The sequence below is a fragment of the Panthera uncia genome, assembly GCF_023721935.1.
Source record: "Panthera uncia isolate 11264 chromosome C1 unlocalized genomic scaffold, Puncia_PCG_1.0 HiC_scaffold_3, whole genome shotgun sequence".
Taxonomy (NCBI): Eukaryota; Metazoa; Chordata; class Mammalia; order Carnivora; family Felidae; genus Panthera; species Panthera uncia.
In genome coordinates this window covers 28,536,095-28,549,336 of record NW_026057584.1, presented here as the reverse complement: position 1 = coordinate 28,549,336, position 13,242 = coordinate 28,536,095, and the positions used below count along the sequence as shown (strand labels likewise).

Genomic DNA, 13,242 nt, shown 5'->3' with positions numbered 1-13,242 from the left:
TTCAGAAAATATTGCCACTACGTGGCAGTCTCCATGGTTGGCATCAGAGTTTGAATATTAAATAAGATACTGACTCTGACCTTAAGTAGCTTATTGTCTGGTAGGAGAGACAGATAATAAAAATCGCAGACCCACCTCATCAGCCCTGCACACAGGGTAAATTGATGGTCCAGAAGTGAGAGAACACAGTGGTTGGAGGGAAGAGTGCGCTTCAGGACGTGGTGAGAGAAGTCCTACCCAGGACAATTCCCTCAAGCTAATTTTTCTTTCTGGCAGGGATAGATTTTGCTCCAGTAGTCAAGATGCGTTTGAGGTAGGGAGGGGAGCACCCTGTCAGGAACAACATGTGAAAAGATCAAAACACGGCTCCTCCATTAGAGGACCTCATGAAAATGAGTTCCCCACAGAGAAGCATATGAGGTACAGAGAGAAGGGAAATGAGGCTTGCAACCAGATCATGGGGGATGCAGACCAGGCTTAAGAATTAGGAATGACAACTCAACAACAAGAAAACAAAAAACCTGATTAAAGAATGGACAAGGGACTTGAATAGACATTTTTCCAAAGAAAACATACGAATGGGCAACAAACATGAAAAGATGCTCCATTTCAAAAGTCACCAGGGGGTGACAATTAGTGAGGGTAATAGAAGTGTTGGTGAGGATGTGGAAAACTTAAAACCTTTGTGCACTGTTGGCAGGAATGTAAAATAGAATAGCCACCATGGAAAACAGTATGGCAGTTCCTCAAAAAATTAAAAATGGAATTACCATATGATCCAGCAATCCCACTTCTTGGTATTTATCCACAAGAATTGAGAGCAGAATCTTGGAGAAGTATTGATACCCCTACACTCACAGCAGCATTGGTCACCATAGCCAAGAGGTAGGAACAACCCAAATGTCCGTCCATGGGTAAATGGCTAAGCAACATGTGGTAAACATGTACAATGGAATATTATTCAGCCTTAAAGAGGAAGGAAATTCTGACACAGGCTACCACATGGATGAATGTTGAGGACACTGTGCTAAGTAGAATATACCAGTAACAAGAGAACAGATACCGAATGACCCCATTTATGTGAGGTATCTAAAGTTGTCAGGCTCATAGAGATAGAATGGTGGTTGCCAGGGACTATGGGGAGACAGAAGGAGGGAGTTATTGTTTCATGGGTACAGTTTCGATTTTGCAAGGTGAAAAAGTTCTAGAGATCGATCATCACACAACAATGTGAATATAGTTAACACTTAAGTATTGTACACCGAAAAATGACTAAGATGGCAAATTCGTGTTATGTGTTTTTGACCACAATAAAAAAGAGAGAATTGGAAACAGTCTCTTGCAGGCAGTGGACCATTCCCTGAAGCATTTTAAAGCTGGGAGACACATGGCCACACTTGCATTTTCCGTAGTAGCCTCTGGGGAAAGCGTTTTCCAGATTAGTGATAGAACAGACTGGAGCCTGGGGAGACCAGCTGGAGGGACTTTGAGGGTCCAGACAAGGGCTGATGAGAGTGTGACAAGCTCAGAAAGAAACAGGAAGGAGATGTGGCAGGACGAAGGAATGGAGGTATGGCTGGGAACACTATCATTATTCCGCCTGCGCAATTCTGGGCATTGTCCAACTTGGTGTGTTAGTATATTGCCCAAAGAGATCGTGAGGACTTCCTGTCAGGAATCACATTAACTGCTTGTGGTTGTTCTCTATGATTCTGAGACAGGGTCCTCTCCCCACTATAATTCCCTCTCTTCCTTTTTTCTCTTTTTTCTGTTGTTTTTTTTTAACAGTAGCTCCGATTCCCTAGTACATCATCTTTCATATTCAAAGTTGCAACTCTCCTAAAGCCAGCTAAAGAGAGTCTTAATTCAGGAAATATCTCTGGAAATTCGGTAACTTTCCATTTATTTCTCTTCTATCTGATTCTAGGGAATTTTCCAGTGATTATATCATCCTCCAGAAATGCATCCTGGGTGAAAGCTTTTTGAATCTCCACATTTGAGAAAAACCATTGTAGTGAATGTTTCCCTTCATACCAATGCATTAACATGTGATTTCTGGAGACTGGGTGTGTCCCAGTCAGTGGGCGTCTTGAAGGATGAGGCCACCCTCAAAGTCAGGTGCTAGAGGTCAGGATACTTTCCAGTGAGGGACTCTGTCAGGCATACCATGTTCTCAGCACAATTCATATTTTGCCTCAACAAAATAGCATAGTTCTTTATGTTGTTGGCTTTTGGAATTACTTATGAAATGTGGACATCACTGAATACCAAAGGCCAAGAATAATTTCTTCTAAATTAATCATGAGTGACCTTGGTAAAATAACATTGCTCATTAAAATCATATTTAATATTGCAATTTACAAATTATCAAATTTCTTGTTTTTGTCCTTTGATATTTCATTTATTGCTTCCAAGCTTAGGTAAATTACAGTTCCTCTAAAGATATCATAACTACTAGTTTCTGTTTTCTGCTACTTTGCTATGACTTGATTTATATGTTTAACTGTCAAATCTATCTAAAGTGGGTTTTTTGGTGTAATGTAAATTAAATCATTTTTCAATATTGCTAGCACCAAGAAGTAAATCCAAAGGGAGTTTTCCTTCTCTAGAAAGCAGATCATTTGCATGTTTTGTAAAATGCTTAGCACAGTATAAATTTAACCCATGGGGAAAAAATGTTTTCACTCCACATCTCCCTTGGAAAATATTTGAAGTACAGCAGTCATATACCTAATTTTCTTTGAAGGAAATTTTGGATAGAATCCAGGAAAACTACCCTTTGTAAAACAGATGAATGTTTCATCTGAAAACTTGGTCCACTTACAAAAATTAACTGCCAAACATGTTTAAGTGTCTGTGTTAGTTACTGTGGTACAAATTATATTCAATAGAAGTTTCATGCTGAGAAAAACCATGAAATACAGAAGATGAATGCCTTCACTGTGATTATTCTCTTCAGGAGCTAGAAAATAACTACTTAGAAAGATTATGCATGAGGGTAATTGCCGTTTAATGGAGAAAAACTGAGGAAAATAATTATAAGAGTGCAGAAGATATTTCTTAACCATCTGTCACTTAAAAATAAGAAGAAGAAGAAAAAAAGAAAACAGTACACTTTCCAGAAAGACTTGGATGTGATGCCAAAAGGCAATACTCTGATGCTACACGCACAAAAGGACTTCCTGCGAAGAATTCTGGGATTAACTACATGTAGATGACTTCTAGAGCCATCGCCAATATGTGTTTTACTATTGCAGTCAGTCACCTTTATTTGGCATTTCTACGTAGCCAAGGTGGGAGAACACACGCAACTGAGATGTCAGTAATTAGAAGGAGATGCCAATAGAAAGACATTTCCTCCTACCGGGAAAATAAAAGTAGGGCCAATGGAGAAAGGCAACCTTTGAATTTCTTATTTTGTTTAATGCATTGGAGAAATTTTCGTAACCTAATAAAGGTCTATATTTATGGGGCTAGAAAGGCTTTATTCAGATGCTATTTTATTGATGTTCTCTTCTGTTGAAGCTGGGATTCTTAAGTATATTCTTAAGATATTAACCCCTGCCACATGCCTGTCAGTTCCTTTCCCCTGCCTCAGAGGAGCTGACGCTCTGGAGGCAGAGGAAGGAGCGATTCCGTGAATTATTCAGCATGACTGGTTTGCTGTTGTTCAATAATATAGGATTTAATAACCAGACAAGACAACAATACAAGAGATGTTGTGAGGCAGTATGTGATTAAGGGTGCAGCTGGAAGTAATCTCTCTCTCTCCTCTGAATTTCCAGAGCACTTTATCTATGCCTCTTATGGCACTTGCCCTTTTCTCACTGATATTACTGTTACTTTCTTTTCCCCATACTAGAGAGTGAACAACTGGAGGACAAACTCCAGGTCTGACTCATCTCTGATCCCCCTGACAGAGCCTACACCTGCCTAGTGTTGCTGCAAGTAGACATTTGTTATTTGAATCAAACAAGGAACACAGAGAATAAGTTATGAGCGTGAAGGGGATGAGGTGAGATGCGTGGGTTTGTGTGAAGATTCTCATGTCGGACAAAAATAGATTTAAAACAATAAATGCTGGAAGCAAACATTGTTTTTAACCTCTGTAGCATCCATTCATCCTTTTCGTGTGGAGAACACATTGATTTTCTTCTGAGGAACCACAGCTCTGTTATTGTATGTCCTTGGTTGGACTGTGATCAAGGGGGCCTACCCTTCCTTGGCCTGGATAATCACACTCTCATGGAGATAGAACTCAGACAGAACAAGGACAAAAATTGCCAGTGACTCATCCCAGTGGTAACCTATCCACTAGGATAATGGAGATTGGCCATTCGGCTGCTGTTTCTTGGCAGATTAAAGATGGCTACTCATTCTATATCAGCCTTCTCATCAGGAGGCAGAGTCTATGTTCCTTTCCTTCAATCTGAGCAATATGTCCCTTCCCTGATAGAATAAATGGAAGTGACCATGTCAGTTTCAGTGCCTAAGTCTTCACAGATTGGCAGCTTCTGCTTCTTGTCTCTTGGAAGGTGCACTCTTGGAACTCTGAACCACAATTTAAGTCCAGCTACCTGGAGGCCGCCATGCTGTGAGGAAGCTGAAGCTAACCACCTGGAGAGATCCTGTGGAGAAACATGCCCAAACAGCACCCAGCTCTCCTAGCCATCCTGGCCCAAGTGACTAAACTGTGAGTGAAGAATCCTTCCCATGACTCTACTCTCAGAAGCCATCTGACTATAACTGCATGAGTGACCCCAAGAAGAGCTTCCCAGATGAGTCCATCAAACCCCAAACGATGAGAGATAACAATAAGTTGTTGTTTTAATCCACTAAGTTTTGAGGTGATTTGTTACACAGCAAGATAACTAGAACACATCTAGACCCTGCTTTTCAGAATACTGTTGTTCAGCTTTCCCTCAAATGCTTCAAAAGAGTCGTCTTCTCCTCCGTTAGAATTATAGTACTGCCTTGTGTTCCTGTAACACGGTCTGATGTTCATAAGCATGCTGATGTGCATCATCTCATCTGTTCTGTACCTCAATTTCTTACCAAATGAGGCTACAAGGTACTTTCATCATAGGGTAGATATGAGGACAAAATGAATACCTGTAAAGCACTTCAAACATTGTCTAGGACATGGAGCACCTGGGGGGCTCAGTCAGCTGAGCATCCGACTCTTGATTTCAGCTCAGGTCATGATCCCAGGGTCTTGGGATTGAGCCCTGGATTGGGCTCCATGCTGAGCGTGGAGCCCGCTTAAGATTCTCTCTCACCAGGGGCACCTGGGTGGCTCAGTCAGTTAAGCATTTGACTTTGGTTAAGCGTTCTGACAGTTCGTGAGTTCGAGCCCTGCATTGGGCTCTGTGCTGACAGCTCAGAGCCGGGAGCCTACTTCGGATTCTGTGTCTCCCTCCCTCTCTGCCCCTCCCCCGCTCACTCCCTGTCTCTCTCTCTCTCAAAAATAAATTAACATAAAACAATTTTTTTTAAGTCTCTCTCTCTCTCCCCACACACACCCCTCTGCCCCTCTCCTCTGCTCGTGCGCTCTGTCTCTAAAATTAAAAAAAAAAAAAAGGGGGTGGAGGGGGCGCCTGGGTGGCTCAGTCGGTAAGAGTCCTACTCTTGATTTCGGCTCAGGTCATGATCTCATGGTTTCATGCATTCGAGCCTTGCGTAGGGCTCTCTGCAGTGTGCAGTCAGTGCGCAGAGCCGACTTGGGATTCTCCCCCCCACCCCTCCCCTCTCGCACTCTCTCTGTCTCTCTCAAAGTAAATAAACTTAAAAAAAATGGCCTAGCACAAAGTAAATACTTAATGAATATAGCTTTTGTTATTTTTAAAAAGTTTTAATCCATATAATAACCCCATGATTTGCAAGAGACTGTTCAGCTTAAACAGGTCAAGTGCAAAACTGCCAACTGGCCATTCACTATTGGCCTGCTCAGTTGAAACAAATATTTGAATTAGTTTCAGCCATTTACAAACCTGATAGACTATCTAGAATCCTGTTCTTTTGTAAAAAAAAAAAAAAAATGGGACAGTCTCTTAGCCTGGGCTAAAGAGCTGGGCCTGCGTTCCTGCAAGGCACCTAGTGGCTCTTGCTGACCAGTGAGTTCCCACTTTCCGTGGGGCCCGTGCTGTCTGCCTCACCATTGCCCCCACACTCCCTACACTGGTTTGAGTTTATAACTCAAGGAAGACAGCAAAGACAGGAAAGAAGAAAGGAAGGAAGAGAGGGAGAGAGGAAGGCTGATTTCAGCCCCTGGACGTGTTCTTTCGGACTATAGCTACATTGGCAAACATTGTAATAATCAAAACATGCTTTATTTGGTAGGAGGATCAAATACACCTTTATGAAACAAGAACCTATTTCAATCATTAAGACAAAACAAATGTTTGATTCGGAAAGTGTTTTCATTCAAATGCTTGCAAAATATAATTTCTTGCCTGGGAGATGCCGTCTCTCTTTAGAGAAAACCATGGGGAAAATGTCCAAGAATGTCGCGAAGACAGGCCAAAATATTTTGACTTGAAAAGAAAAGATGCTTTTTGTGGAAAATTTTTGTTTAAATTACTTAGTTCTCTTTTGTAATCTCACTTTTCTGTGTGGTCTCAGTATTACATTTACACCCCCAGAGTTTTTAGAAAAGGAATCTATGTGGAGGGACTCTGTACTCTTGCAGTAATTAAAATCCTTTTAGGATCCTTTGACTTGCTGCTTTGTTCTAAATTACGGGAACAATTTAACTTTCACATTTCATCACGTGGGAGCCCGTATAGCCTGAGTTTCAAGATTCCCTGTCTTCCACCTGAACACATGTGCAAATCCGTCTCCCCTCTCCCATCCCAGTTCAGAAGCAGGGCGATTACGTCCATTGCAAATGGAGGGTTGAGGCCATGGCTGTCACCTGCAGCCAGCTGAGGACCTGAGTCCAAGCCAGGGCCTCAAAGTGTTCTACTAACAGGAGAAAACCGTGATCCCGAAGAAGGAGCCTTTGTTTTGCTAAGGTCCTGGTAGGCGCCTCACAAGGGGAGAAAGTCCACAGTTTATATTTAACAATCTGCCAATCAGTCACGACCTGGGAAAACTGCAGGAACATTAAAGCAGCCTGTGTAAAGTTTATTATTAAAGTAATATCAACACAAAGAACAATAGGAAAATAAGAATAATGGAAAAAAGATGGCCCATCATCCAAAAAAATAACCAGGTCTAACATTTTGATGTCGTCTCTCTTGCAAATGTTAATAATCATAACGAATAGTTTTGAATTCTGTCTTTTCACTTGACGTGCTGTTGTGAGCATGTTCTCTGTTATTACCTAACCTTAGTAGGCAAGATTATAATGGCTACAAGATATTTCTAGAGGATATGTCATAATTGATGGGATTGTTTTCCTGATATTTGTGTACTTAATTTGTTACTAATTCTTATAAATAACATGGCTCCAAGCATCATTGTACATAAAGATTTTAATATATTTCGGACCATCTCCATATGCCAGATTTTCAGAAATGGAATTACAGAGTCAAAACACATGGGAAATTTTGTAGCTCTTGTTGCGTATTATTAAATTGTTTTCCAAAATGTTTTAACCAAATTAGATTCCCACCTCAAGCGAATGACAGGGAATGTACTATCACCTCCTTACCAACAGTAGGCATCATCCGTTTTTTAAATCGTAAATTGGTTAGCACAGCACTTCACAATTTTAATTTTTATTTCTTTGACTCTACTCAGAAAGAATGTCTTTCCATTTAAGTACTTGTTTTTCTTCACGTTCAATATTAGCCCATGTCTTTTGTGCACTTGAATACAAACCCTTTAGAGTTTTTTCTTATCTTTTTGTGGGCTCTTTATATAAAGTGGTATTAACTTGCTGTTGTATTTGTTGGAAACATACCTTTCTAGTGGTTTGAATTTTTAAAAATATTTTATTCATATGTTGCAAACATAAAGAAGCCTCTAGAGAATAATAGAGCAAGCACTCATGAACCTACACCCAACTTAATCAAATAATATTTTGCTGTAACTTCAGAAATGTCTCAAGAATGAAAAATTGCTTGGGGCGCCTGGGTGGCTCAGTCGGTTGAGCGTCCAACTTCAGCTCAGGTCATGATCTCACGGTCCGCGAGTTCGAGCCCCGTGTTGGGCTCTGGGCTGATGGCTCTGGGCTGATGGCTCGGAGCCTGGAGCTTGCTTCCGATTCTGTGTCTGACACTCCCCCGTTCATGCTGTGTCTCTCTCTGTCTCAAAAATAAATAAACGTTAAAAAAAAAAAAGAATGAAAAATTACAAATTACAGATTTTTGTAATCTATATATTTTTTTGAAATTTGTTGGAGCCTTCCTCTGTGTATGTTGCCAGTTTTTATAATCACTTCATGTGCTTGCGAAAAGAAGAAACCGTCTCTGTTTTTACCCTTCCAGGTTCTCCCTATCCCTACTAGATCAAGATTGCTAGCTTTACTTTCTAAATATTCTTTATCCTTGCCCAAAATTTTTGTCTTCTTGATCTAGTAGTTTCTGAACAAGGCGTTGAACATTTCCCACCATGATTTTAGATTTGTAACTGTCTCCTACCATTCTGTCAGTTCCTGCTTCCCATATGTAGTAACTATGCTGTTGAGCCCATACCATTCATGATGACACATGGCTTTCCCCCTTGATCCTGGTGTGGCATCCCAGCTTACCTAAGGGTTTGCTTCATATGCTATTTTGTCTAAGACTGTAACTGCTGCACAAGCTTTGAAAAACAGTATTTCCCCTTTTTCTCTCTTTGTCTTTAATCTCTCCGCTCTCTTTCCCATTCTCGTTTTTTTCTTTCAAATTCCATATGGTTTCATTTTAGGCATAATTCAGTGGCTTTCACCTTAGCAGCACATTAAAAATCACCCGAGAGGTTTTTAAAAATATCCACCGCCTACCCTCCCTGCACTCCACCTGCCCCCAAAGATACTAAGTTAGAATTGCTTAGGTTTGTTTTGTTTTGTTTTTTACTGTGGTAAAAAAAACAAATAACATAAAATTTACCATCTGAACCCATTTTTAAGTACACAGTTCAGTAGCGTTAAGTATATTCACCTTGTTATGTGATGGATCTCCAGAACTTTTTCATCTGACAAAACTGAAATTCTATTAAACAACATCTCCCCATTTCCCCCTACCCACCCAGCCCCTGGCAACTACCAGTCCGCTTTCTGTTTTTATGAGTTTAACTACGTTAGTGGAATCATACAATATTTGTCTTTTGCAACTGGCTTCTTTTACCTAGCATAACGGCCTCAAGGTTGATCCATGCTGTAGCATGTGACTAGATTTTCTTCTTTTTTTTAAGTTTATTTATTTATTTTGAGACAGAGAAGGGGGGGAGAGGACAGAGAGAACTAGTGGGGGAGAGTCAGAGAGAAAGGGAGACAGAGGATCCGAAGCAGGCTCTGTGCTGACAGCAGAGGGCCCAACATGGGGCTTGAACTCACAAACCGTGAGATCATGACCTGAGCCAAAGTCGGATCTTCTGTCTGGGTTACTGGCCATTAAGGCTTTAGCTGTGAAATCGTGGATAGGTCTGAGCAGGATTGAGATGGCCGGAGCGCACCTGAGTGTTTGGGGCAACAGTATTTACTAACCAGTAAGGAAGTGTTCAGAGGTGACATTAAAGATATCACATCCTAAAATAGCATGGGTACTAATCAACAGTAACAGACACTAACCATAAGCAGCCTCTTTGCTCACGCCAGTGCCATACTGGATAAATATCAGCCCCGGTCTGCAGGTGGCTAATCTCTTGGTCTTACACTTGGTTATTTGAAATGGTTTCATTTTTGCATACACATAGCAAGAGTTTAGCAGTGTAGACATCTATATTTCTCAGTTCCTTGAAGCTATTACTTCATTGGCTTTTTTGTGTCATCTGATGGGAAGACTGTTGCCTAATTGCACACCCTGTCTTTTACTTATGATAGCCCTTAAGATTTTCTTGTTGTCCTTGCTGTTTTGAACTCACCCTGCAATTTAACTTTTTTATCTTTTTGGTACGTACAATACACTTTCAGTCTGAGGATTTTGGCTCTTTCCCTTCATTTTCTTCTTCTGGAATCCTTGCAATAGATCCTCAGTACCGCTTCATCATTCTTTCCTATTTTTCTTTTCTTTGGCCAGGAACTGGGTGAATTTTTCTCTTCCAATTCTCTCTCTAAATATTTCCAGCCTAAAATTCATCCTTTCAATTGATCTTTTAATTTTAATGTCTATATTTTCTATTTCTATTTTTTTCTCTTTCAGATCCACCTGTTTCTTGTTTCATTATTGATTTTTTTGTTTCAAATTTTTGTGCTTTTTATTGTTTATTTTTGAGAGAGAGAGAGAGAAAGAGAGGGAGAGAATGAGTAGGGGAGGGGCAGAGAGAGGGGGACAGAGAGTCTGAAGCAGGCTCTGCGCTCTAAGCACAGAGCTTGGACGCAGGGCTCTGACTCACAAACCATGAGATCATGACCTGAGCCAAAGTCAGATGCTTAACCAGCTGAGCCACCCAGGCACCCCTGTTCTTTTTGAATACAAAGGTTACTTTCACTTATCTCTTTGTGCATCATCAGCATTCTTTATTTTGAATTCCTTGTTGAATAATTTCATAAAATCAATTTTATCTAGAGGGGGAAAGTAGGACTCACACTCTTTCTTATGTTAGATATTTTAATATGGTTTTGGAATTTTATTTTTCAGGAGGTTCATTTTTAATAGAAAAGTGCTTAATCTTTTATTTTATTTCCTTCTCTTTCCCTCCATGATCACGCCTTCCTGAATGACTATATTGCTTTTGTGCCTCACAGCACCCCGGCACCCCCAATTCAGAACTGAGTACACAGTAGTATTTTGGTATTCCCGGTTAACTTTGTTATTGTAGATGTCACAGATTCCCTCTCAACACCAAGCTTGTCTGAATTCCTACTTCCCAACATTTGCAGCTTTTTGATGAATCCATACCTCTAAGCAATGTGTCCTCAGAGATCTGCTAGAGGTGGTTAGTCTTCATGAACCTGCGGGAGCTGAAGCCTTGGGTATGGGGATGGAAGGCCAGCAGGTATCCAGCTGCAGTTCTGCTCTCTTCACGGCGGTAGTTATCCTTTGTTTCTATTCCATGCATATATTTATTTTTATGCTTTTTGAACCCAACTGTATCGTTTTTATTTTCCCTTTCTAAAAAATGTTTATTCTGAGAGAGAGAGAGAGAGAGAGAGAGAGAGAGAGAGGGAGCACGCTAGCACAATAGTGAGGAAGGGGAAGAGAGGGAGGAGAGAGAGAGAGAATCCCAGGCAGGCTCCTCACCGTGAGCACAGACAGCACAGACGGGACTCGATCTCACAGACTGTGAGATCATGACCTGAGCCAACGTCAAGAGTCTGACATTTAACCGACTGAGCCACGCAGGCACCCATTTTCCCTTTTAATGTCCTATTTACTATTGCTGTGGGTTGTAACGGGTGTGGGGACAGAGGTGGGAGGGGACATTTTGTCAAGCATGAGGTTGCTGCACCACTTGACTGGACATTGGTTGTTTACTTCTGCTTGAATTTAATATGCGAAGTTTGGGAGTTCTGTGATCAAATATTACGCTGCTCTTCTTTTGATTCCTCTTCATACTTCCGAACTCAAAGAACCCTCTCCTCCTGATGTTGGATAAATGTTCACTTTGTCTACTTTGTCTGCAGGCTTTACTATTTTATTTGAACCTTTCGTTTTTAAATACCACTTGGAACACATTTGATTATAGAGTATGAGATGAGGAATTTCTTCTTAAAGAGCTAAGATCTTCTCAACCCCCTTTATTGAAAAATCCTCTCTTTTTTCATAAATTTCTAAAGTATTCTATATACTAGGATTTATTTCTGAGCTATCTGTTCTGTTCTATTAACTTACTTCTCCAGTCATTTTCCAATAGCATCTGCTTGAATTATTGCAGCTTTTATTTATTTTAATATCAGGTAGAACTAGTCAAATACAAAATAAATATTTGTACTAAATTTGAGGAAAATTTATAGGAGCATGACATACATTAATATGTTATTTTTTAAAATTTTTCTTTAACATTTATTCATTTTTGAGAGTGAGAGAGACAGAGCATGAGCGGGGAAGAGGCAGAGAGAGAGGGAGACACAGAATCTGAAGCAGGCTCCAGGCTCTGAGCTGTCAGCACAGGGACCGACATGGGGCTCGAACTCACGGACTATGAAATCATGACCTGAGCTGAAGTTGGATGCTTAACCGACTGAGCCACCCAGGTGCCCCCAATATGTCATTTTTAAAATCTCCCTTTAAAATGGTTTTGATTTTTTTCTTCTGGGCTACATTCATTTTTAAAGGTCATTCTAGCTTTTTAATTCTTTCTTTTTCTTTCTTCCATTATTTCTTAGAAATAATTATTGGTGGTCCATGGGACAACTCTATCTTGTTACTGTTTCCTATGTTGGCTAGAATTTCCATCTCTCTTTTTCTTATTAGTGAAAGTATTTAAAGGCACAAATGTACATCTTTGTTTCTGAAAGAACCTCTTGCCCTTTTCAAAAAGCTATGTTCAAGTTTTATTTGAAAGCTATTAAGTAGTGTTTAGTTTTTAGTTTTTAATGAAAACATGGCAGGGTTCGTGGAGTGAGGAGGACACACACAGGAGGCCGGCAACGAGTCGGGATGAGATTTTGGAGATCTTACGTGTTGGGCTCAAGAATTTGGCATTTCAACACTACAGGAAGTGACAGTCCAAGTTCCACGTCTGTCCTTAAAAACTCAACTTCCGGAACACACGAAATTCCTGTAAAGCTCTTTCTGTGCTACAGTGCAAGGAGCACAATGTTACATTTGAGAATGACTATTTGTTCATTTCCTGCAAGGCATGTTTGAATGTAAAATGGGAGGAAAAGCCTTGTATTTAAGTTCCTTCCTGATTTTTTTTTCCTTAAAGGGAAGGGGGAACATTACATATTCGTCTTCCATGGTTGAACACCAGCAAAACCCCACACCTGTGCTCCACTGTAAAACACAGTCACAGAAGCAGTGCTGTTTTCTATTGCTTGGTTTTGTATTGCTTAGAAAAGCCAAGTTCCAAGCAGTCAAGAGTCTTTGTGATGTTATTTAAAACCTGAGAAATCTGTAGTTAAGTTGAAAGGGCTTTTTTTTTTTTTCTTAAATCTTGGGTTCAATTTTTCTTGGTCTCAGGCCCAGTGTATCAACAGTGGTGAGTCAGAAG

At 40.4% G+C, this 13,242-nt stretch overlaps 1 protein-coding gene across 1 annotated transcript in view; it reads left to right on the top strand.

The window, feature by feature from the left end:
* The window catches only part of LOC125911363 (translation initiation factor IF-2-like), a 29,273-nt gene extending 24,402 nt beyond the window's left edge, over window positions 1–4,871 (top strand). The window contains exon 3 of the mRNA XM_049615242.1: window positions 4,536–4,871. Within this exon, the coding sequence (XP_049471199.1) occupies window positions 4,536–4,598 (63 nt within the window). The 3' untranslated portion in view covers window positions 4,599–4,871. The remainder of the gene's footprint in view (window positions 1–4,535) is intronic.
* The last annotated feature ends 8,371 nt before the right edge of the window (window positions 4,872–13,242 follow it).